The 26,556-nt window shown below is 49.8% G+C and overlaps 1 protein-coding gene across 1 annotated transcript in view; it reads left to right on the forward strand.

Annotated features, from left to right (window-relative positions):
- Positions 1 to 26,556, forward strand: part of KATNIP (katanin interacting protein) — a 201,643-nt gene that overhangs the window by 50,847 nt on the left and 124,240 nt on the right. Inside the window, exons 3-6 of the mRNA XM_049902788.1 lie at positions 2,332 to 2,408; positions 10,519 to 10,688; positions 12,402 to 12,499; positions 26,079 to 26,210. Of these exons, the coding sequence (XP_049758745.1) occupies positions 2,332 to 2,408; positions 10,519 to 10,688; positions 12,402 to 12,499; positions 26,079 to 26,210 (477 nt within the window). The remainder of the gene's footprint in view (positions 1 to 2,331; positions 2,409 to 10,518; positions 10,689 to 12,401; positions 12,500 to 26,078; positions 26,211 to 26,556) is intronic.

Consider the following 26,556-nt stretch of genomic DNA (forward strand, 5'->3'; position numbering starts at 1 on the left):
AAATTAGCCAGTGGGAAAGCCCCAGTAAAAGTCAGAGGTTTTGTGTACTTGTTTTAGTGACATCAGGAAGACAGAGATAGGGTCCTGCATCCTGTTCCCAAGTGGGCCTAGGGAGGGGGGCTTCTGGGAGGAAAAGTAGAGTGGCAGGGACAGATGTGAGCAGATGGCAGCAACCTGGGTCCTGCAGGAAAAGGAAGAGAAAGAGGGATTGGACTGTCAGCCCTGGACCAGGAGTGACTCTCTGGGCTTCCCACTCAGAGGGTCCTGTTTCATCGCAACCAGAGAGAGAAGTGAACAAAGAGAGGGAGGGAGGGAGAGACAGACTGACTAGCCACAACTGAGAGCAAAGGAGGAAGGCTCGCCAGAGACTGAGCAGGCAGTGAGCTGTGAGGGTGGAGACCCATTCGGTGGCACAGAAGCCCAAGGAAGAGCAGGACCTAGAGCAGTTGAAAAGGACAATGACAAGAAGAGGGTATGGGTCACCCACAGGTACATACTGGTAGAATTAAAGCCAGACTTTGAGGAGTTAAGAAGAGAATGATAGAGATCTTTTTGTTGTCTCACTTTGGACACGTTACCAGGAGGGACCAATCCCTGGAGAAGGACATCATGCTTGGTAAAGCAGAGGGTCAGTGAAAAAGAGGGAGACCCTCAGTGAGATGGATTCATAGTGGCTGCAACAGTGGGCTCAAGCATAACAACGATCGTGAGGATGGTGCAGGACCGGGCAGTGTTTCGTTTCTTTCTGTTGTACCATAGGGTCGCTATGAGTCAAACTGACTCAATGGCACCTAACAACAATGTGATGATCATTAGGATTTTCAAACAAATTGCGTTTCTGTCATAAACATCCTACTTTCCATTTGAAACTGAATTCCTGTGACTTGCTGTAACTTGTGACTAGTACCAAGCTTATATGGTAGCTTTAAACCATTCCTTGGCAAGAAGTTATCTAGGAAACATAGTAAATTGCAAAGCATTATTTGCAGTGTAGACCCATTTTTGTTTAAAATAATATACGTGTGTGTTTATAAATATGTATATTATGAACAAAAAGAAAATCCAGAGGAATATATATCAAATAATAATAAGGGTTTTACTGGTATACACATATGTTGTATGAAATAGGTGTAGTTTATTATACAATAATTTTACCTCCATAAGGCTGTAAAAAATTGTAATGGGGTTGTCTCTGATTGGGGCTTTATGGTCTATTACTTTTAATTCTTTGGACTGCGGATAAATGAACTCAACTGAAACTTCTAAAGCAGTAACTGAATAACATCTTCAGGCATGTCTTGATCCAGGGGCTCAGATTATATCCTTAGCAGCCTATCTCTTGGATCTGCTCTTTTCTCTATTGGCTTTATTCTCAGGCAGTTCTAGGCCTGCATCTCATCAGCTCTTTCCCAAGAGTATCAGCAGAAGTTCCACGGCTGATGTTCAAGGACCCAACTTGGGTCAGTGAATCACTATGGCTGGGGGAAGCAGTATGTTGACTGGCAAGACCAAGTCAGTGACCCAAAAGGAGAACAAGGGAACTTTCGAGGCCATCTAAGGAACGCAATTGGAGGGGTTGAATGATTTCCTAAGGGAAGTCCAGAGTCCTGTTACCAGAAGAGGAGACACAAAACAACAAATGCCCACTCCAAAGGGGCCTTCACTCTCTGGGTCATCTATTTCTGTAATTGAGTTGTTTACAAGAAGTGTGGGGCCCTGGTGGCACAGTGGTTAAAGAGTACGGCTGTTAACCAAAAGGTTGGCAGTTTGAAACCACCAACCGCTCCTTGGAAACCCCACGGGGCAGTTTTACTCTGTCCAATAGTTTTACTCAGTCCTACTCATTGTCAGTAGGAACAGACTCAATGGCAACAGGTTTTTTTTTTTTTTTTTTGGTTTACAAGAAGCATGTGTTTTTATTGTAATGGCAAGGAAAAAATGAGATCCTCTTTTAAACAACTGACTTGAATTGCGTTTGGTTATGACGATTGAGATAGGAAATAATGAGTGTTGAGGAAACAGTAGAGCCTCAATCTCGAGAGAGCCCTTGATTTTATAGGGAGGGCACAGGAGGAATGAACGATGGCAGGCCTGGGGAACCAACTTTCTCCTTTTGTAGATTATTAAAGCTGTGTATGTTCAGGGCCCACGGAGCCATCAGGCAGGCAGCCTCTGGGGCTTTGAGTCACCAAGTGACGCACCCAGGGAGCTGGGCCTTCGTCATGGTCGGCCTCTGCCCCTTGGCCTCCTGGGCGGGGTATGCAGCGCCCCAGCTCTCAGTCAGTGCTTCCCTGCATTCCAATATCACACTGCTCTGTTTCTTCATTTCAGGGTTACACTAAGGACATGGTGACAGACTTTGATGAGAAACATGATGAGTATTTAATATTGCTTCAGCAGAGGAACCGGTAAGATGAAGCCGCTCGACGGCAGCCCTTAACATTAGCCAAATAAAAATCCTCTTTAGATTTACTAACAGTGCAAAGCTCTTGTTTCTGATGGGAATGGGGACGCAGAGCCACCCTCCACTCAGAGGCTTAGAATATCACCTGCAATCCCAGCTCTTGTTTCCCCGTCCATGGATTTAATTTCTTCTTTTGATTGAGCTGTAGCAAGCTGTTCGGTGTGTAAGTGCCACCTCTTGCCTCCTGCTTCTGTTCCGGAAGAAGGTGGGATTGTCATGAAAAGCTAGAATTTTGGCAGGCCTGCGCATTAGTCACCTGAATTGCCCAGTCTGTGATCTTACAGGCTTTGAAATCTGAGCCTGTCATCATGCCTTGTTATGGGACGGTGGAATTATTTTACATTCATGTGTGAAGTTGATCAGTATGTCATTTACCATTAGTTAGGGTGGATTTTGACTCTGGACAGCTGGTTCTTGAAAAAGCCTGCAGTGTATACAGTGTTCAAGGTCAAGGCAGCGTGCCCTGGTTTGAAGGAGGCTTCATCTCTTCAGATGCCTTTGCAAGACTGAGGAAGTTCACTGTCAGTTCACTGTGGGTTTTCTTCAGTTAAAGCTTTGCACCCAGCTGGGTTTGCAAACTCAGATGCTAGGAGGGGCCAGACAGGTATGAAATGTGAGTGAAGCTGGCTGAGTGGGGACAGTGAGGACCTAGAGCTCTCATGTCCAGCAGGTGTTGTATGGGAACAGGGGTCCAGATCTTCCATGTTTTCCAGAGATGCTATCATCTGGATTGGTGTTGCAATATCTCCTGAGTTTTCAAATGTCGGTAATGAATTCAAATTTAAACACAATACAAGCATGAGAATGCCACAGACCCTGCAAAACAGATCTGTGGGAGGGGTTGTAGGAAGGCGGGGTGCTCATTTGGGCCTTGCCTTTGTACTATGGGAGTGGACTTGAGAGGTCTTCCAGGCCGGAGAATCTGGTGTTGGTCAACAGGGGTACCAGTGACATATCGCGTGAGATGAGTTTTCCTGGTGCAGGATAACCCCATGCTTTTGTAGGAGCTTAGTATCCCTGCCCACCACCCACCTTGCTTAATTCCACTATGACTCCCCACCTTGCTTAATTCCACTATGACTCCCCAGTCTCTATGACAACAGCAACATCCACCAGGGAGGTGGTACCACCTCCAGTGGAGAACCTCTGAACTAAATACACTCACCAGTACCCACCAGAAATGCTATGGGATGTCCTCCTTGCCCAGCTGCTCCACACTTATCTTCCATCATCCCACGGATGACCTCAAACCAGGAGCAGAACGAGTGCTGATTAAACCGACCTGGGTTTTTATCATCATTAATGCCACGGAGCAGGATGCTTTTATTCAGTCTCTGGCCGGCTGGCTGGATGATGCCACCACACACCTGGGTGATGGTTTAATCATTTATGTGTGACTCGTCTGGGAGGAAAGTGTCATAGTTCCTTATGAGCAAATTGCTCTCATTAATCAAGGGATCAATAAGTGTGCGATCACAGGGGGACCAGCCAAGAGCATATATGAGAGTTTCTAGAGACAAGGTCCCAGCACAAAGGCAATTAAAAATATATATCAACACTGAGTTGCCATAAAATTTGGGAGGACGTGTTGTCACCCAGAGAGAGCTGGCTTGATCACAGGAAAATAGAAGACAGAACTGAAAAGGAACACCTTGAAATAGAGACCTATCAAGAGAGGGAGTACTTCGGAGCCATCATTGGGTCGAGCCTTAAAGACACGTTTTCTGGAGTGCCTGCTGCGTGCCAGGTGCCTCGCCCCATCATTTCATTTGATCTGCACACTACCCAATGAGGCAGATACAGTTTTACACCCATTTTACAGACAAGGAAGCAGAGACCCAGTGGTAGGAGTTTATTATCCCTGCCCCCCTCACCTTTCTAAATTCCACTTTGACAGCCCAGTCTCTATGACAACACTAACACTCATCTACATTTCCAGAGCCTGCTAGGGAGGTGGTACCACCCCCGGTGGAGAACCTCTGAACTAGTTGTTGTTAGTTGCCATGGAGTCAATTCTGACTCATGGTGATCCTATGTGTGCAGAGTAGAAGCTCCTTAGAGTTTTCAGGACTGACCTTTCGGAAGCAGATTGCCAGGCTTCTCTTCTGATGTGCCTCTGGATGGGTTTGAACTGCCAACCTTTTGTCTAGTAGTTGAGCACTTAACTGTTTCCATCACCCAGAGATTCTAAGAGGTGAGCAATTTGCCTAAGTTCACAAAGCCTGGAGGAAGTGGTAGAGGCGGGCTGCACTTTCTTATTTACGTTTTATTTGACATTATCATGAATTGTCAAGAGGACAGAAATGTACCAGGGTTGCCAGTGGCCTTAAGTTCACTGGAGGGGGGTTTGTGGGAATCAACTGCAGTTAATGTGGAAACCTAGTTGCATGACTAGGCAGAAAACCATCCTTTGAGCTTTACGCTGGGCACCATGGGAGATGAAAACCCAGGACAGGGCTGTGCCATCATTGGGTGAGTTCTGCCCAGAACACAGCTGCCCAAAAGATGCTGAGTGACATTATTCTTTCATTCATATAGTGAGATTGCATTGAGTAATCTAAGTGTCTGGCATTACACTAGTACAAAGAGGAACATTGAGATGAGGAAGACAGACTATATTACTCAGTACTCATTTTTTGTAAGGGATGGAAGTCCAAGGACTTAAACAACAAGGAAACTTATTGACTCATGTAACTAAGAAATCCAGGGTATAGGACTGGCTTCAGGCATAGCAGGATCTAAGTGACATGCCACTAAAGTCAGCCATTTTCCATTTCTCAGCTCTGTTTTCCCATGTTAAATTCATAGTCAGATAGATACTTCCTTCATGGTAGCAAAGTCAGCCACTGGAAGCCCTGCGCTTACCCCTACCCCAAAGGAAAGAGAATACTTCTCTCGTAATTGCCCAGTAAACATGCTGAGGAGGGCTGCCATTGGCTTGGCTTGGGTTCCATTCCCATCCCTGAGCCAGTCAGTCACTGTCTGGTGAGGTGGCATCGTCTGACCAACCACCCCTTGCCACCTCTGAAGTTGAGAGACAGAGTCAGTTCCACCCAAACCACATGGAGTAAGAGAGAGTGGAACAGTTCCCAAAAGGAAATTCATGGGGATATTTTTGGAAGATGAGGGGGAGTTGCTGGGCAAACAAAAAGAACAAGTATCTACCACATAGCCATTGCCCTTGAGAAGCTCCTTGGCTAGTGGCAGGGTGAGCTCAGAGCCACCCGTAACTGTGTCAGAAGGTAGGAAGTGATCACATGCTCCAGGAGGAGGGGTGGGGAAGAGGGAGAAGACTCTGCAAGGCTGGCAGCCCCGTTTCACCCCTGCACAAACCCACATTGCTGCTCCTCCCAACAGAGTCTTAGTGATTCTGGTCACTCAGCTTCATGAAAGATGTAATCACAACCAGCAAGGCTCACCAAAGCGCAACCAGAGTGATCAAAGGGCTGAGATGTGAGGAGCGACTGAAAAGATTAGGGCCCTTGTATCTGAGGAGATGGTGACAGAGAATTGAATTGTGGAGGGTGAACACAGATTTGTTCACCAAGAATTCAGTGATGGTATTATCATTTGTTCCTTGAAAAAGGTCATTTGAGGAAAACATGCCCATGAAAGAGTGAGCCCAGTGCCCCATGAGGAGATTCAGGCTGAGAGAAGGGAGGAGAGAACTAGCATTCACTGGGGGCCTCATACGGGCCAGTCTAGCTGGAGTTTTAATCCAACTCAGAGTTTGCTTTAACCGCAGGTCATCCTCACAACCCCCTGAGGTGTGGGCATCCTTAGTCTCATTTGACAGAAGGGGAAACAGGCCCCGGGAGGTGTGGTGACTTGCCCAAGGTCATGCAAGCTGGGAAAGTGGCTGAGCTTCAAGAACTGAGCTGTGTCCTCCACACGCTGCCCCCTTGACATGCATGGATGGGAATTGAGATCGCTGCTCTGCTGAGGTGATACCCTGGAGGACAAACACCAGGCCCTGTGGGCTGCCCCGTGTCCACCACTGCCCACTACCCCTGTATCCTCCAAGGCTGGACTCAAACACCACCACCTCCAGGAAGGCTCCAGCTGGGAGCGATTGCTCCCTCCTCTGAACTCTCCTTGCTCAGAGCCCCTGTTTCTTGATGCCTAGTGTTAGAGGTAGGGGGCAGCAGGGAGGAGTGGGTGAAAGCACAGACTCTGGAGCCCTATGAGCTGAAATTTATATCCTGGCTCAGCTGCATCCTTGGCTTTCTGACCTTGGGCAAGTTCCTGTATAACATGGCTGATGGTAGACCTAACACTGAGGCTGCTGAAGGATTAGGTGAGATGAGGTACTTGAGGGCCCATAGTGAGCCTGTCACCCAAGTCGACTTCTTTCCTCCTCATCGTCATCATTTTAATATTAAAAATGCCTTCTCCCTGAGCGGACAACCAGATAATCCCTAAATGCCTGACCCTTAGAGTACCCTTCAGTTGACACTCGGGGAAATTGAGGTTTAGAGGAGCCATGTGGCTGGCCCACAATCCCACAGCTACAGCCACAGAGACCAGCGATCAGCCAGTCATAAACCCAGTCACAATTAGGCCAGTGTCCCATAAGCAGCCCACACACTTGGCCTTTGTGCTCAGCTAAGTCCTCCTCACCACCCGGGTCCCTGCTTCAGTGCCCCGAGAGGAGCATCATCCCGACCACCTCAGCGTGCAACTATGTCATGTCCCCGTCACACTCCCTCTTGACAGTCCGTACCCTTAGCCTCACTGTGCCTGCATGTCCTCATCTGTGCACAAAAGCTATCCACTGTTTCCCCCCAAAGGTCACTGCAGGGACAAAATGGAAGCGATGCCTGTGATGCACACAGGGGTTCAAACCAGACACGCAGAGCTTCAAACTGGTTGGGACCCCTGCTGAGAATGTGCCTTTCCATACCAGATATACTGAATCAGAATCTACAGTTTAACAAGATCCCCAGGTGATTCTTCTGCATAGTAAATTTTGAGAACCACTGCTCTGCTACATAGTGGCTTTCCGAATTGGTCCCTAAGCAGCAACATTAGCATTGCCTGGGAACTGGTGTTAGAAATGCAAATTCTCAGCAGGGGTTCAGACCCAAATGAGCCCCTTCATGGATGCACATCAGATGAGCAGCTGCTGTGAGTGTTAGGATTTCCATCCATGCACTCCCGTGGGGTCCTTGAGGCCGCTTGTTCAAGAAACGGGGATGGAGAGCACTCCGCACAGTTCCTGGCTCTGAGCTTAGATTTCAGGGCGGGAGAAGAGACAAATACACAGATAAATCCATTATCCAGTATTGGGCGGTGATACATGCGCTATGGAAAAATAAAACAGGGCAAGAGAATAGACTGGCTTTTTATGCAAAGTAGACTATCAATTAAGAAAAAAACATGAATATTACTGATGCGCGCTCAGCTGCAGTAGGGCGCTCCTTTAGCAATGCCTTTCACAGTCTGCATAATTATCTTCTCATTTATCAGTTTCATAAATCCATATTTTCATAAATCATTCTGCTTAAAGAGAGGTCCACATGGAGCGCTAGCCCCAGTTTCCGGATGAACGTAGCATCAGGACACAGGGTGGTCCCTGGGAGGGAAATTGAGGCAGGCGCTCTGCCTGGGAGATGAGATTCCTGACCTGCTCCGCCATGGGGCCTCCCGGGGCCTGGTCCCCCCTCTCTCTCTCTCTGGAGGCTGCTGGTCCCCCATAGCGTTCTTGATTGTTTGCTTTGGTGAGTACAGCTGTTGCCATGTTTGGAGATTGTCGCTTGGTTACTTGTGTTTTCCTTTGTTTTGTGCTGTTGCCCAACAATCAGGTATCTCTCAGGCTTCAGAGGCTGGCAAGAGATAAGGAGCCTGTAATAAATGTTCCTGCCACAACTGTTGAAAAGATGGATGTGTCAGCAGCTAAAACATTTAAAAAACAAACAGAGAGATGGCCTGCAATGCCATTGCCCTAGCTCAACAACTGACTTAATTTTTACATTTATCACTGTCCGCTCTGGGTCCACAAACACTTTTTCCAACTCTGCGCTGACCATGTATGTACTGTTCTTATTCCGCTTTACCTCTCTCCCTCTTGTTTTTACAAAGTCTTTACCATTATAGCAACTACATAGCATTCCAGCTTCCATTTCCCCTAGTGTTAGACGTTTTGGCTGCTGTCTTGGTTATCTAGTGCTGCTATAACAGAAATGCCACAAGTGGACGGCTTTAACGAACAGAAATTTATTCTCTCACAGTCGAGGAGGCTGGAAGTCCAAATTCAGGGCGCCAGCTCCAGGGGAGCGCTCTCTCTCCCCGTTGGCTCTGGGGGAAGGTTTTCCCACCAGTTTTCCCTGGGTCTAGGAGTTTCTCAGTGCAGGAACTCTGGGTCCAGAGGACGCTGTTCACTCCCAGCACTTCTTTCTTGGTGGTAGGAGGCCCTTTCCTCTCTGCCTGATTCTCTCTTTTATATCTCAAAAGAGATTGACTCAGCATAAAACCTAATCCTGTACATTGAGTCCTATCTCATTAACATAACTGCCTCTAACCCTGCCTCATTAACATGGGGTTAGGATTTACAATGCATAGGATAATCACATCAGATACAAAATGGTGGACAACCGCACAATACTGGGAATTATAGCCTAGCCAAATTGACACACATTCTGAGGGGACACAATTCAGTCCATAACAGTTGCTTTCAAGGTTTTGTCTCAACTAAACACTAAATATCTTCTTGCCCAGAGTTTGCTCAGGAACAATTTGCCAAAACGTGTTGACTGGGCAAAAACCAGGCATGTGGCATTTTGTGTATTTCAATATTCCTTCCGAGAAGGCTCTGTGAGTTTGCTAGCAGTGTCTGAGTTTGCCAGTTTCAACATCATCTCCCTGGCTTTGTAAGTTGTGTCCTTTGTGTTGTGCTGAAGACCCTGGAGCCAGATTGCCTAAGTTTGCATCCCAGCCCTGCCACAAGTCGCTTAACCTCTTTGTGCCTTAGTTTCCTCATCTATTAAATGGGAATAGTAAACGTAATTACCCCATAGGGTTGTCGTGAAGATTGCTGTCTTAATACATGTAAAGTGTTTAAAACAGAGCTTGGTACGTATTATATACCTTTTATGTGATACCTTCATATATTATTTTTAAAAATTTAAAGTTTGCTAATTTGGTCGGTATCTGCCACAGAGGATTCACATGGGTTGCCATGTTGGTTGGTTGTCTGTATTCTTCTCGTGTGGTGGTAAATCCAGTTGATGTGGGGTGCGTTGAGGTGTTTGAAAGACACTGAGGAGTTTGGCCTCAAGTGGAGGTGGTTCTGGAGGGGACTGGAGAAGACACCAGGGCACTGTGCATGGCTTGCCATGTCAGGAGTGGGTAAAGGCCAATCCCAAGGTGTGAGGTGAGGCTTTTGTGAAAGCTGAACTAGAGACCAGGCCATGCTCATGCCAAGACCCTTTTTGCCCTTTTAGCTAGGATGGTCACATCCTTCATCTTAAACAAAGGTCTACATTGCTATGTTTTTTAACTGCTTCAGAGTAAGAACTTACGGCATTTGAGGTATCAAGGGTGAGTGTTTGAGGACACACACACACATTTTCTGAAGGAAAAATCCATCAGTCTGGTCTAATTTCTAGCTGTATTATATGAAATCCCTCTCACGAAGGCTTAGACCCTAAGCCACATTTTGTTACATATTGAATAAAGTGTCACTATCCACACAGTAAAATCACAGGAGATTGGGATCCTCTCAGAAGACCCAGGCTGTGTGGCAGCTGTGTACACATGTGCCTCGACGGGGCCAGATCGTGTGTGTTCGTGTTTGCTAATGCAGCTTCCAGCCTCAGCCCCAGAGCCAGGAATGCCCCACAGGGCCCGCGGCAGCCTCCCTCCCTCTCGCTGCTTCACTGTGTGTCTAATGTGTGTCTAATGGGCCTCATAGAGGCTGTTTGTAGGCGAGCAGCTGGGCCCACGCCACCCTGCCGCTGATTAGAGACGCTTCGCCATCAGGGCAGCAGTTGGCTCTGTGCTGGGGGGCGGCCAAGACTCCTATGAGGAGGAGCAAGCAGTCCTTTCTCTTCCAGGATATTAAAGCATTTGAAAACCAAGGATCCCGTGCAGCTGAGGCTGGAACACTTGGAGCAGGGGTTCTCTGTCTACATCAACGGGGCCAATTCTGAGCTGAAGACGTCGCCACGCAAAGCCATCCACTGCGACTTCTCCAGAGGTGCCTCACATGCCGAGGGGACACACGGTGAGCGCAGGCCTGTCCAGGTCTAGCAACAGCATCAGTTGATTAGAGGAGTAAATCCACATTCCATGCACGGACGCTTTCCAGCAGATAACTAGTTAACCTAGACAAGTGAACTATAGACTTGAGTGTTTCAGCAGAGCTTCCAGACTAAGACAAATTAGAAAGAAATCTACTTCCAAAAACCAGCCAGTGAAAACCCTGTGAATCACAACGGTCTCATCCTATTGTACAGCTAACAACAACAAATGCCTGCTTGGCCAGAAAGAAAGAGTGCGTGAGCATGAGAAAGAGAGAAAAATCCTTTTTTAAAATTCTTTTTCAAACCAGTCTTGACCTTCACTAACCCAGGGCAAAGATGGCCAGAGCACAAAATTCCTGGCTTTCATGTTTCTTAGATCTCAAGTGCCAGTAATTTAAGGAATTTCCTAGGGTAATTTGGATGAGACCTGTTTTTCAGTTTATATGTGTTAAATTCAGTACCTAACCCCTGTGTGACAGTTGGCTTCATGCTCATTTCTGCATTTAGTTAATCCATACCATGCATACTTCAACCAGATTTTGTGTGATCTATAATAAAAGCACAGAACGCCAGTGAAGCATAATAGGAAAGCACCCAGCCCAATGTCTGGGCCGCTGTCGGCACCAAAAACAATTGGTGGTTGAATGAATGAGATGGCAGAGCATATGGAGTCAGGTCCAATGTGGTCATGTTACTATGGGGAAGCCACTTGAGAGGCCAGCATGCGACTGGAAAGGAAGGGATTTAGAATGAGGCGGAGCTGGGTTTGAACCCTGTTCTATCACTTTCTGCTTTGAGATCTCAGGCAATTGGGACCTCTCTGACCCTCAGTTTCCTCTTCTGTAAAATGAGAATAATTTTGCCCACCTTGTAGGCTTGCCAGGAAGACTAAATGACGTAAGAAATGTGAAGTGCCTGGCACGCAACGATCTTGATTGCGTTGTTCTCATTCATTGCTTCACATGTACTCTAAGATCCCAAGCCATGGATCCACACATAGTAAAAGACAAAGCAAACAGAGTAACAACAACATGGGGATAAAAGGAGAAAGTGATATCCCAAAGCGTTCCTTAGGTAACAACAACATGGGGATAAAAGGAGAAAGTGATATCCCAAAGCGTTCCTTAGGAAAGTCGTTGCAAATTAAGCTTGGAATTTAGCGTGAGCTTCCTAGTCCCCAGGGCAAAGAGGGAAACCAGATGGCTCCCTAGCTTTCCTAGTGGAGGAAGACAGGCATACCTGCTGCTAGTTAGGAGAATCAGGCCTTTCTTGCTTCTTTGTACCTGGAAGTCTCTGTACCTGGGCCCCATCAGTACATTCATGCAGTCATTCAACAAATGTATCTACTCCCTGCCCCTTACACAAATGCTGGTCTTTTTTGCACACTGTTCTATACCTTCTATATCTTAGAGATTGTTCCTTGTATGTGTAGATCTGCCCAGTTTGGATGTACATCATTATACATCTTATTCCATGGCATGGATGTGCTGTAACTATAAAGCCACCCCTTTTTTCCTGGGCATTTAGCTTGTTTTCTAATGTCTCGCTTTTGTAACCAGTGCTGCAATGAGCATGCTTGTGCACACAGCCTCTAGGTTCACTGACATGCATTTTAGATGTACGTTGGGAAACTCCCTCACTGCGAGCTTGTCTCCAGTGCCTCACCAACTCTCCTTCCCTCATCTCTGGTGCAGATTACGGACGAAGAGCCCTGTTTAGAGAAGCTGAAGAAGGCTTAAGACGTGGCTCCCGGACAGCCCCCAGCAAAGTCCAGCGCCGAGGATGGCACCAGGTCTGGAAACCCAGGGCAGGGTCAAGCCAGTGGCCTCAGCTCACACTGTAGACCAAGGAGTGTGATAGAAACATAATAAAAGTGTTTAAAATCCCCACGGGTAACAGGTGGGTCTGGCTGGGCACTTCAATGGAGCCCTCTCTGCATGTGGAGTGAGCCTCTAGAGAGCTGAGGACCCCTCACCTGCCAGCCCTCCCTGCTGATGACCCTCCATCTGGATGGGGGCCGCCCTAGCCTCCTTGGGAGTGGAACAAGGCCAGACTCACAGTCCTGTCATGATGACTCAAGCATTCAATGACTTTTTATTGAGCACCTATTGTGTGCCTGGCAGAGACTTAGATGTCAGGGATGCAGTGGTGACTAAGACAAAGCCCTGCTCCAGAAAGCTGAGCTGATCAGCTTACATTTTTAAGCACCTACCAGGGGCCGGGCGTAGGCCATGTTCTCCGGTAACTCCTCACCTTTGCCCTCACAGCAGACCCACAGGATAAATGCTGGCATTGTTCTTCCTTTAAGGGGCTGAGGAGACAGATGCTCAGAAAAGTCAAATGAGTTTTCCAAGGCCAAGAACTAAGAAGTGGCAGAACCAGGACTCAAGCCCAGGTCTTTTGATTCAAGTTCAGTGTTTTTGGCCACATATACCTTGCCTCGCAGTCACTCAGACCTCACCTCGGACCAGTGGGTCTCAGCCCCACTGCCCATTCAAATCACCTGGGAGGTTTTTAAATCTGGGTGCTCAGGCCCCATCCCCAGAGATTCTGCCATAATTGGTGCCAGGTGAGGTTTAAGCACTTGTGTTCACCAGGGTTGGGAACTGCTCCCTGATAACATTTTACCCATTACCAAACATAGGGGCCTGTGTAGATGTTTTCATATGCGCTTTGTTGGTCCAGCTTTATAATCATCCTGTAAGTCAGTAAGTGTCCGCATTGTACTGCTGAAGGAATTGAGGCCCACAGAGGTAAGGCAACTTGCTCAGGGTCACACAGCTACTAATCGCCAGGAGGGAGGGAATAGGTAGGATCTGAACCCTGGACATGTGAGTCCAAGCCCAGTAGTCCTGTGTCCTGCTGGGGCAGCATTTTTGGGTCTGAGATGAAATGGGGAAGATGGTTCTGCCATCTAACTCCTGCCGCCTACTCTGAGGCTAATGAGCCAGGCCTGCAGGGCAGACAGCCTGGAGGCTTCTTTTCGTCCTCAGCAATGAATGTTAATTTCTCGTTAATGAGGCCTTTCACTGCTTCTAACTTCAGACAGTCCTTCCAGTGGTTTGAGTGCCTTCTATTATCAGGAGCCGTATTTGTGTCATAGACTGGCCCTAGAGTCTGTGCAGCTTAAAAGGCCCAAGTTTAATTAGCATCCTTCCCAGTCTCTCCCTGTGGCCCCAGGCTTCACGGGGCCCAATCATGGCTAATTTCCTGGCTTCCTGATGCCATGAGGGCAGTGATTGTCCTCCTGCACCATCAGTCAGGGGTCAGTCAGTGCCTAGCAATAGAGACCACTACTTTCTGCTGTTTTAAGCAGAAAGAAATTTAATAGAGGTCATCAGGTGCTTATAAAATCATTGGGATGGCGTGAGGAGTGGGCGCTGAGCTGGGCCTCCAGGAATGGCACCAGAAATCATCTTAGCACCGGCCTACCAGGAGAGCTGGTCCCCGTGACACAGTTGCGAAGGTAGGGGATCCCTTAGCTGTGTGTGATCTAGGACTCAGAAAGCCATTGCCACAACTATAGGGTTCAGGGTCTTTCTGTGCCTGCCAGATCCACCTGGCAAACAACGACCCTGTCCATAGCCCGTCTAGCCAGTGTGGGACATTGCTGAAAAAACCATCACCTCCACAGGTGTGCTTACCACAGAAACAGTGACACATGCCCCGCCCCCCACCCCCCACTTCTGCTTTCCCTGTCTCTTGCATGACTACCTGATGGCTGAACCTAAGTCATATCCGGAACCCGAGCTGAAAGGGGGCCTGGGGAGCGCAGCGTGCGGCTTTCCAGCCTCTCCTGAACACAGAGGCACAGTAAGGAGAGTGGAGTAGGTGCTGAGGGCCAGCCCACCGCACTCACCACAGTGACTGTGCTTTACCCCCGTGTGGTCCTTTGGGGACCACCTGTTCGTGGATACACACAGGAGTGAGTTCAGAATGAGGCAAGCAGGACGTGCCTAGTGAGGGGACTAGGATCCATTTTGTGAAAGAAATCATCCATTCACTTAACATGACATTTGTTGGCACCTGCAGTGGCTCTGGCACTGCACTAGGCTCTGGAATTAAAAAGCAAACAAATCAAATAAAGCTCAGTTCCTGCCCATGAAGACCCTACTGTGAAGTTCTGGAGACTGTCTAATGTGGGAGGAGAATGCAGCAACTGTTTTCAAACGTAGGGAAGACTGGCCTAAAACCAAAACCAAACCCGTTGCCGTCAAGTCAATTCTGACTCACAGCGACCCTAGAGGACAGAGTAGAACTGCCCCAAGGAGCACCTGGTGGATTCAGACTGCCTACCTTTTGATTAGAAGCTGGACTCTTAACCCTATGCCACCAGGGTTTCCAAGACTGGCTTAGTGGAATCCACAAGTTAAAAATTGGAAGCCTGTGAGTCAAATTTGCCCCAGGTCATTTTTTTTAGACTCACATAGTTTAAAAAAGTTTTTTGTTTTTGTTTTTGGTTATCATTTTCTAACATTTAAATTCTCTAAAGATTTTATATTAAAAAAAACCTAGGTGTCTACTTCCCTGGAAACATGGAAAGCCCTACTCCCACAAGGCAGCCTCCAGTGGGAGTCAATTAGCGGCTGTCCCCTTTAGGCCCTGTTTGCCGGAGTCCCTACCACTGCCTTTTGAGCCCCAGTCTGGAGACCGAGTGTCGGTTGCAGTTTATTATCACGACTGGCCTACTTCTCTTACACCTGGGTGAGTTTGTGGATCTTGGGGAATAGAAGGAGGTGGGCTTTGGAGTCAGACAAGCTGCTTACTAGCCGTGCACCCTAGACCTGGCATTGTCACCTCTCTGAGCTTTGGTTTCATTGTCAGCAAAACCTCCCAGGGCTGCTGGGAAAGAATGCTGCACCATACATGTCACAGGTGCACTGTCTGCAGGGCGGTTGCTTCAGCTGGGGCACCTGGAGGCAGGAGACAGACAGCTATAGAGAGACGGTTAAGAGCACAGACTCCAGAACTCAGCAGCCTGGGTTCAAAGCCTTGGCTCCACCACTTACCATTGTTGTACGGTCTCACATAAATTGCCTAACATTTCAGTGCCTCTGTCTTCTTGTCTGTGAAGTGGGGTTGATGATGGTACTTTCCCTGTAGAGTAGCCAATGACGATAGAATGAGCTAGTATTTGTGGAGTGTTCTAAGCAGTGCCAGGTACAAAGGAAGCAGTCCCTCCTTGGTTAACAGTGCTGGCTGTGATGAGTAAAGGGGCAGATGCTGAGGGTGGTCATCCCGGAGACCTCCCCTGGGCTCTTCACTCTGGTGTGTTACTTCACTCACACAGTCTGTTCATTCTGTGACTGTCTTTTGAATACTTCCTAAGTTTTAGATGCTTATGGGACTAGGGTCAGAGCAGTATATGAAGCTGGCCAGGCCCTATTCTCCTGGAGCCCACTGTTACAGTGGGGCAGGAGCGGGAGGCAGAGGACCAGAAGCAATCCAGCAAGTAAATAATTGAGATAATTGTAGACACAAGTGCTGTGAAGGAGATAAAGCAGCAAGTCGAGGTAGATAGTGTTGAGGGGAAGGCACCATGTCCATGCTACAGCCTGAGTATTGAGACAGAGCCAGCCATGGGAAGATCTGAGGGGAGAGACTTCCAGGCAGAGCGTCCTGAGACAGGAGTAATGGCAGCAGGGACAGGGTGAAAGGAGGCTGATGTGGCCAGTGCACAGTGGTGGAGAGGGTGAGTGCTAGGGGTTGGGGTCATAAAGGCTGGAGGGGCAGGTCACAATGTGGGGCCTGGGGTCGCAGAGGCTGGAGGGGCTAGGTCACAATGTGGGGCCCGGGGTCACAGAGGCTGGAGGGGCCAGGTCACAACAGTGGGGGCCAGGGTCACAGAGGCTGGAGGGGCAAGACAGTGGGGGCCAGGGTCACAGAGGCTGGAGGGGCCAGGTCACAATGGTGGGGGCCAGGGTTACAGAGGCTGGAGGGGCCGGGTCACAATGGTGGGGGCCGGGGCCACAGAGGCTGGAGGGGCCAGATCACAACAGTGGGGGCTGGGGTCACAGAGGCTGGAGGGGTGAGATCACAGCAGTAGGGGCCAGGGTCACAGAAGCTGGAGGGGCCAGGTCACAACACTGGGGGCTGGGGTCACAGAGGCTGGAGAGGCCAGATCACAATGTGGGGGCCAGATCATAACGGTGGGGGCCGGGGTCACAGTCTGGAGGGGCCAGGTCACAACAGTTAGGGACTGGGGTCTCAGAGGCTAGAGAAGCTGGGTTGCCTGGTGGGGGCTGGAGTCACAGAGGCCAGAAGGGTCAGATTGCATGGTGGTAGGAATGGGGTCACTGAGGCCAGAGGGACGGGTCACAGAGTGATGGAGCCAGGTTCACAGAGGCCAGAGGGGCCGGTTCAGGGTGGGTGATGTAGTCACAGAGGCCGAGGAGCCAGGTTGCACAGTGGTAGGGACAGGGTCACCGAGGCCAGAGGGGCCAAGTCATACGGTTGTGGGTCAGGGGGGGACAGATCACACCGTGGTAGGGACAGGATCACAGAGGCCAGAGAGGCCTGATAGCATGGCACCCTGTGGGCAGGAATTTCGATTTTCTTTAAAATGTGAGGAATCCCCTGGAGGGTTTTAAACAGGAGAGTTACACATTTGGATTCATGTTTTGAAAACACCCCAAGCTGCTGCATGGAGGACAGCCGGTAGGGGGCCAGAGTGGCTGCCAGCAGGCCCAGGCAAGCAGCCGTGAGGCAGGGTTTCCCTGTAGGCTTCTCCCTGTTTTTCTCTCCACGCCTGCTTTCCACCTTCCGCTACCTCCCAGGCTCTGCTCCATCATACCTTCAACTCTCACTTGGCCCACTGGAACTTCTCCATCTAACAGGCTTCCAGCTTCCTTTGTCATTGCTAGCAATCTCATTCCCTCAGTGTTCGTTTGTTGGAATCTTCCCAGAGAGACAGTCCAGGTCTCTTGGCTAGTCTTTGACTGGTCACCTGTGTATTTCCTAGTCCTGGCTGAGATGCCTACTCCTGCCTCAGTCAGCTGTGGCTACAGGTGGGTCACAGGTGGGTCCTGTAGCTTCTCATTGAGGAAGGTGCAGGTTGGATGGTAAATAGAGTTGGTGTGCCAACTATACTATTATTGTTGTTACCATCGTCATGAAGAAGTGGGGTTGGACTTGTTTCCTTTGACCCCAAGAAGATTTAGGTAGAGTCTCTCCCTGGTGGAAAGTACATGGAGACTGATTTGGGTCTGTGAGGTGGAGAGGACAGTCCCTCTCCTGACCCTTTTGAGTGTGTACCATCACCTTGGAGGTAGCCAGGGATCAGGCAGTGTGGTCACGACAGCCATGTCATCATTAAATTCACAAAAGCCACCCCCTCAGGAGAGAGACCACGGCCCTCTCCCAGCCCTGGAGTTCCTCCCCTACAGCAGTGCCCACCAGGAGGGACTGGTGAGACCATGCAGCGAGGCCACAGCCAGGTCAGCAGGAGCCCAGCAGTCACAGTGGACCTGCCGTCACAGCACCGTGTCCTCTGCTGTATCCTCAATATCTGCCAGTGTTCCCAGTAGCTCCCCAACATTCACTGTAGTCCCACATCCCATTCCTCTCACCAAGCCCATTTACCTTTTCCAATAGAGCAGATTTTCCTTCTTATAAGAACCCACTGCCATCAAGTCGATTCCGACTCATAGCGAACCTAAAAGACGGTAGAACTGCCCCAGAGGGTTTCCAAGGCTGCAGTCCTTATGGGAGCAGACTGACACATCTTTCTCCGAGGAGCGGCTGGTGAGTTTGAACTGCTGACCTTTCTGTTAGCAGCCGAGTGCTGTAACCACTCTGCCACCACGGCTCCTCCCTTCTTATACTCCTGCCAACAGTTAGGAAGGTCTTTTGGGTGGCACTGGCCTGACGGAAGGGGCTGCCTTGGAGCACAGACCCCAGCACGCCTTGACCACAAGGCCACAGAGGCATGCAGTTGTTGGCTGGGAGGTGGGCGCACTCACGCTTGTAAAGCCCCCTGCGCCGAGACTGCGATTCTTGGGGATTGGGCAAGGCTGATGGCGGCTGGGCTGTGTGGGCTTCCGCAATGCCGTCACCGTAGAATGCGGCTGGTCGTGATATACAGGCTCTTGTTTGTACTGTCCTTCCCCCTACCCCCACTTCTAGCCTTAGATTTTTCTGCTGCTCCCAGTGGATTAAGATTTATGGTTTCCTCAGCCTTGGAATACTTGGGTGGACAGCGGCCTAATCAACAGAGCCGTTGCTTACCAAAATGCTGTCAGATTTGATGAACATCATCGGCTCTTAGCATTAAATTGGTAGTGAAGGGATTGGCCTTCCACCAACTTACTGTGGGGAGGGCTTTCCTTAAAGGTCTGGAAAGCTAGCTCATTGCAATTATTAAAACAAAGGCTTCACTCTTGCTCAACCCCCACATCCGGTTTCCTGTTGTGGGCTAGGCAGCTGAGCTTGCCTGAGCACCTTCACAGGTGAAAGCTCACGCGTGAAAATGCGAAGCATTAGAGGCCCTTTCCTCTCTCCGAGCTTTGAAAACCCCTGCAGTGAGGACAGTAAGGGAAACAACCCATCAAGTGTCGGCCTCTACAGTAACCTTGCACAGTGCAGACTGTCAGAGTGTCAGGTGCTGTTATTGTAAGAAATCAGACAAACCTGAGAAAACAAAAACCAAACCAAACCCAGGGCCATCGAGTCGATTCCGACTGATAGCGACCCTCTAGGACAGAGTAGAACTGCCCCATGGAGTTTCCAAGGAGCGCCTGGCGGATTCAAACTGCCGACCCTTTGGTTAGCAGCCGTAGCACCTAACCACTACGCCACCAGGGTTTCCATAATCTGAGAAGAATATAGCAAATAAGGTAGCCCTTTTTTTTAGTCCTCGCCCAGGAGTCTACAGTTAATCTTGTGGCTGTTCACCAGAAGGCTGGTGATTCAAGTCCACCCTGAGGTGCCTCGGAAGAAAGTCCTGGGGATCTGCTTCCAGAAAACCAGCCATTGAAACACATGGGGTCACCAGGGGTCACCATGATTGGAGTCGACTGGATAGCAGCTGGGTGACTCCCCATCCCAAACCCACATCTGTCGGTGTCGTCAGAGCCGTCCTACCTCTAGAGGGAGCCATTGACCTACGGCACAGCCACACCCGGCAGCCCCCAGACTTGCTTTTTTCTATTTTGACAATAAGCTTTGATGCGTACCTCTTAGGACACCATGCTAAGAGGGGCGGCAGATCCACACAAACAACTCTGGGCCTGACACTGGGCTACGTGTAGGATGAACGTGGAACAATCTGCCCTTGGGGTGCCAAACAGAACATAGATGCTTGCGTGGGGGGGCTTTTAAACTCTGCCCCGGCATATAATTGATCTTGCAAGAGCCTGCCGGGCCCTGGGTGCTGCAAGTAGGCAGGAAGAGCAGCCACTTAGAAACTGCCACTTTGGTGAAGCAGCGCGCCAGGAGGGGAGGCAGCCAGGAGCACTGGCATTATCCCTGTGCAAGGGCGGGAAGGTGGGAGGCCAGAGCAGGGAGCAGGGCCCCGCGCTGCCTGGGGGCTGGGTTGGAGCCTGCAGCCCTTAGAGCCTGGTCGGGAGGTGGGTGTTCTCTTGTGGGAGGGCTGCTTTCGAAGCCCATCCAGTGGTGGCAAAGGAACCTACTTGGGCTGGGGGCGGGAGAGCAGGCCAGATGGAGGGCTATTTATTCCTTTTCCCCTGACATCCACTCCGCAGTTAGAAACTTTCTGGACCACATTAATTTTGTTACAGGTTGCTTCGTGAACACATTAAGTGAACTCTTTGAAGCCAGGGCATTGTTTTTTTTTTTTTTTCATTTTTTAAAACATCTGGCCGTGTTTCCAGAACCTTGTATGCAGTCAGTACTCAGTAAGGACTTGCTGGTTAAGTGCCTAAGTGCCAACTGCAGATCTCTCTCCTGACGCCTTGGAGAGGCAAGTCTTTGAGGTCGGTCTCCTGGGGGAGGAGAGAGGGATACTTCTGGAGTAAGGGGGGAATGGGAAAGCTGCATAAGGAAGAGAGAGATAGACCTGCCTCTCTTCCCTAAATGCTGGAGCTCTTTCTCCTCTTCATGATCAAAATCATAAGCCAGCAGAGGTGTATTAGTACCTGTTCTCTTACTGACCAGTGTAACATGCCCAGTTCAGGTGTGGCTGTATCCAGGTGCTCAGTCAGTGAAGCAGGACTCCTCCATCTCTCAGCTCTGCTTTTCCCAATATTGCCCTATGTGGTGGGTAGCCTGCAGCTCCCACCGTATATTGCTACGTCTCTATTGCTTCTCTTTGGCTTCCCTAAACCAGTCACTGTGGCTCTGATTGTCCAGGCCTGAGTCACATACCCCATCCACCCCAGGAACAAGTCAGTTCCATATGAACCATTTGGATTAGGGTGAAGGTGAGGGTGGCTGGGGGGTGTGTGTGGAAACTTCTCAAAAGAAAACTAGGAGGCTTTTACTGGTAAACAGGGAATGCACGTGGGACGACAAGCAGAAACAACAACAGCGCCCTCACCAGGCCTCACAGATCTCCTGATCTGGCGCTTTTCAAACTTCAATGTGCATGTCAGTCACTTGGGGTCCTGTTAAAATGCCAATTCTGATTCAGTAGATCTGAGATGGGCCCCGAGATTCTCCCTTCTCCCAAGTTCCCAGCGAGGCCAGTGTTGTTGTCCATGAACCGCACATGGGGTAGTGAGGCCCTAATCTATGCGCCTCCCTTTCCAGATGAAGGAAGAGACCCATCGAAGGGCTGGGCCTCACACTCCCCAGCCCTGAGGTGGCCCAGGGGTCCTCCCTCCGTGCTGCCTCCATCCGCCTCTCCTGCTCTGCCCTCCCACCTACAAGGCCTCTAGCGTTTGGATGTCATCGAATGGTTCCTAGGGAGGTGGGAGGGGTGCACTGTCCCCAGGGGGTTTCATAGAGAGTCCATTTACAGCTTCATCCTGGCTGGAGGCAGGAAAGCCTGCAGGCATCTCCTGGCCTGGAAGCCCAGGTTTTGTGTATTCTGGGTAGCGTGTTGCCTCTGAGCGAGGACCCACTGCTGATGCTGACAGATGCCTGAAAGCAACATGACAAAGCCTGGAGGAAGCGATGCACACTCGGAGCCAGAGCCCTGGTGCCACTAGGCGGATGGTCAGGCAGGCAAGGAGGCCAGGCAGTAGGGATGAGGGAGTGGAATGTGTGGCCCCCAGTATAAGAGAGCACACGTGGAGTCTGGTGGGGCATCTTGAAGCGACTGGCGTCTCCTTTAGGAGGAAAAATGTCCCATAGGCCCTCTCCTTGTGCACCTCTCCCTCCCCCTATTCTCGGGTGGGGGGGGCCGACTCCCTAGCCACAGCTTCTCAGACCATCACTTTCTCTTTTTCTTGAATGATCTGTGGCCCAGCCCTTGCCTCCTCTTTTGCATGTTAGATACTGCCATGAGTCAGAATTGACTCCACAGCAGTGGGTCTGTTTGTTTGTTTCTCTTAATTCTCTCCTAAGACCCTGTAGCCCTGGCTGACGCATTTGTTCTTCACATGCCTGCTGGGGGCAGTAGAGCGTGGTGGTTCAGAGCAGAGATTGGCAAATGACGGCCCATGGGCTAAGTCCAGCTGCAGCCTCTTTTTGTAAATAAAGTGTTATTGGAACACAGCCACGCTTATTCATTTATGCATTGTTCCGGACTGCTTTTGTGCTACGATGGCAAAGCTGAGTAGCTACGACAGAGACCATATGGCTCACAAAGCTACAATATTTACTCTGTGGCCCTTTACAGGAAACCTTGGCTTATCCCTGGTTTAAAGGAAGGCCTCTGGGAGCCATACTAAACCAAAACCAAACCCGTTGCTGTCGAGTTCATTCTGACTCATAGGGACCCTATACGACAGAGTAGAACTGCCCCATAGGGATTCCAAGGCTGTAATCTTTACGGAGGCAGACTGCCACATCCTTCTTCCGAAGAGTTGCTGGTGGGTTCAAACTGCCAACCTTTTTGGTTAGCAGACAAGCATTTTTATAACTTCGCTCTCTAAGGCCACACTGCTCGGGCTCTCATCTACTCCCTAGCTGTGTGATCTTGGGCAGGTGACTTATGCCTTTGTGCTTCAGTTTCCCGCCTGTGACATGGGTGTGGTGGTGGCCCCAGCCTCCACAGGTTGCTCTCAGAACCAAAGGAGCAAATGCACCTGACGCCCTTGAAGCAGCGCTTGGTCTGCATGAGTTGATGTGGCACACAGTGTAAAAGCCCTGATGGGAACCAGTGTGAACGTGGGTCAAAAACAGGTTAACTTCAATCCGCTGAGAACTCCAAAGGGCAATAAGGGCTGGGTGAGAGTGAGGAAAGCGGGGTGCCTAGGGTGCTAAATTCAAAGGGGCATGTGTTCTCAGGCTAATGCAAGTACAGGGTCAGCCGCTGAGAGTGAGGGCCTCCTTGCATTTTACACTCTGGGTGCCTCACTTTCCTTACCCTATCCCGGCCCTGCTCTCTAAGTCCACCACAACCAGCCTTAACTCCAGCACTGGCACAGGCTGGGGTTTCTTTGGTTGAGTACCAGATGATATGGTTGGCTTGCTCTTAAGGGCCACGTTGGGGGGAAATTTGGCCACATGAGTAGAGTTGGTGTTGTGTAGGGCGAATAGGTGCCGCCCCACTGTGCTGTGTGCCAAAGCCCTGTGCCAGGGGCTCAACCTGCTTCACTGAGTGTCACGACAGTGATGCCGAGAAAGTGTCATTAGTTTTCTTTTAACAGATGTGGAAACTGGTCCTCAGAGAGGTTTGGTGACTTCCCCAAGGTCACACAGGGAATAAGCATCAGAGTTCCAGGAATCCACTCTGGTCTGCCTGAGTTCAGAACCCAGGCTCTCATACCATGTGTGAGCAACTCTAGTACAACTACCAAAAGTGACAAGTGCCCTAAGGAAGGTTATCAGCTTGGATTGAGTTCGGCCGCATGTAGCAGAAAGTGGGCCAACTAGATTGGGTTTTTGGTTTGTGTGTGTGTATGTGTATGTGTTTCTTTTTTTTCCCCTTCACATATGCAAGGCATTTGGAGGCTGACAGACAGCCAGGCTGGTGGGATGGGTGAATGATGCCACCAGGGACCCAGGCTCCTTCTGTTTTTCTGTTTGGCCATCCCTAGCATGTAGCTTGCTTATTCTCAAGAGATGGCTGCTCTATCTCTAAACGTCCCATCCACATTTTAGTTAGGGAGAAGGGTAGAAGGGCAAAGGCTGGAAGTCCTGTGTCTGCTGAGTCTGTCCTGATTACCAGGAAAACAGCAGCACTCTCAGAACTCCACCTATGGACTTCTAACCACTCACGCTGGCCAGGCCTGGACCATGTGGCCGTCCTAGCTGCAAGGGCCTCCTGTGATGTGAACATCTTTACAGGGCATGTTGCCGTCTCAACAGAATTGGGTCTGGTACTGACAATGGAGAGGACAGCAGTAGATATTGGGTAGGCAGAGTGCAGTGTTTCTGCCACAGAGGGGCACCAGTAAACGTCATGGGAGGGTGAGAGGAGTAGGGACCCCAAGGAAGTTTTCCTGGAGGAGGTGACACTTGAGCTGAGCTTCCACAGTAAGTAGGATTTGAATACACGGGGAAGATTTGGAAGATGGCAAACACTGGGAGGACACAGCGAGCAAAAACGCACAGTAGGGAGTTTAGGGCACACGGGAGGTGTCAGGACTCTGTCACAAATGACAGAAATCCTACTCACGTTGACATAAGTGAAAAAGTTGCAGCAGTGTCTTGCCTCAGGCATAGCCGGATCCAGGGGTTCTAAACAAGCCCTTCAGGAAATCTGCTTCCGCTCCGTTCAGCTCTGTGTTAGGGGCAGGCTGGGCCCCAGCAACTCCTGGTATCCTTCTTGTTAGCTTAGCACCCTTGCAGGAAGAGAGCCCCCTCCCCCAGCTCTAGCAGATTCCTAGGCTGCTCGCATCAACCTGTCTTTGGTCCATTCCCACCCCTGCACCAACTGGCCAGGTGTGTTGTGAGGAGGTGGGATAGGCTGATAGTGTCCGAGCCTGAAGCCTACTGCTGCCCTTGGGCCCCACATGGACTGAGAGTGGGGGAAGGAAACAGTCCCGGAGGAAAACGAGGGAGGTGTTTCATGAAGGATGGGGAAGGAGGCTGGGCTGGCAAAACTGCAGATACTTGGGGTATAGGAAGCAATTCTTTTTGGTCGGATTGTCAGATGTGTGATTGGACTTGCAGACCCAAAGTAGGAAAGATTGGTTGAGGCCATGTTTCCCACTTCACCTGCCATGTGTATTGGTTAAAGTACAGGTTTGGCTGCTACACCAGAGAAAGCTAAACAAACAGCATGAAAGCCAATGTCTACCTGATACAACAGTTCGATGATAGACAGTCACCCTGTTCCAAGAGGCCATGAAGGGACCCAGGCACTATTTTGTTCTACCACCTTCCAGATGTTGTCTTCCTTCTGATGGTCACAGCTCACCACCACCTCCACACTCCAGCCGGCAGGAAAGGGGAGCAGGACAAGGAGAGGCCATTCCCTTTCCTTTAAGGGTACAGCCTTGAAGATGCACGTGTGCCTTCCCTCCACCCACGCCACAGTAGCCAGAATGTGTTTGCATGGTCCCACCTAGCTGCAAGGGAGGCTGGGAAAGCTGTGTGCACATCTGGAAACTCTATACAAGATAAGCAGGGGAGAATGGACACTGGGGGACAACCTGCAGTCTGCCACACCAGGCCAAGGAGCGTTTCCCAAAGAATGACCTAAGGTGCGCTAGAACGAAGAGATGCCCTACCACACAAGGTTTCCACCATCTGAAAAGTTTGGGAAACGGTCCATGCTATTTTCATTCTAGGAAATCTCAGAGCAGGGGAGGGGGCCACGTGCATATACATACACACACAAAGACCCTGAGAAGTCCTACAGGAAGAAAAAAAGTGTGCCAAACTTCTTTGATCACAAAGCCCTTCTGAGGAGGTAAATCCGCCAATGAAAACTGTGGATCACAGTGGTCCGAGTTTTCATCCGATCACGGGGATGACAGCATTTCATTCCATTGCATGTGGGGTCCCCGTGAGTTGGAGACCGACTTGATGACAGCTGACAATAACAACAAACACCTCAATAAAGCTCCACTGATAAATTATTTCAGAATAAAGTTATTTAGAAAATTCTGTTGAACATACTCTGGCCAGCGGGGACTGGTAAGGACTTTTGAACAGAGGTGGCATGACTCATATGAGGTAGATGCTGGTCTGTCGTTCGTCCTAACACAGCTGTGTTCTACCCGGACAGACCGCCAATCAAACCACCACCCCCTGAAGCTAATTCTCACAGCCAACCCCTAAAGTGCCAGCTCTTGTCCCTCGGAGGAATAAAAGCGTTCATTCTACCCTATCTGAAATGGTTTAATTTTTATATCTAGAAATCTGTGCAAATCAGAACAGAAGCTGGCTCGCGGCTCCACATCGAACCTCCTCTGGACTATTCTGAAGATTTCGAGTCATGTGGGGAAGTGAATGTTGAGGCAAAGGATGCTTCTGGGGATCGTCCACAGGTAGGAACCAGCCTTGGCCCTGTGCTTGGAGCTCCTGAAGGACAATGGGCTCAGTGCTACAGTGGCTCTCAGGCATGTTTAGACAGCTGTGACTCCTTCCTTCATGCACCCCTGTGTCCCTTGCACTCATTTAACATGAGTTAAGGAGCCACAGACCATGTGTTAGACACGTTGCTATCCATCCGATGTCCAGAGAGTCAACAACTCACAGTCCCTGAACCAGGAGAGGGAGCGCAGCAAGGGGGGCAAAGAATGGCAGGCACAAAGGAGGGAGAATATCCGGAAGGCTCCCCAGAGGGGATGGCAAAGGCTGGCTAACAGTTTGAGGGGCAAGGAGGTGAGGGCA

This window comes from Elephas maximus, chromosome 12, assembly GCF_024166365.1.
Source record: "Elephas maximus indicus isolate mEleMax1 chromosome 12, mEleMax1 primary haplotype, whole genome shotgun sequence".
Classification (NCBI taxonomy): Eukaryota; Metazoa; Chordata; class Mammalia; order Proboscidea; family Elephantidae; genus Elephas; species Elephas maximus.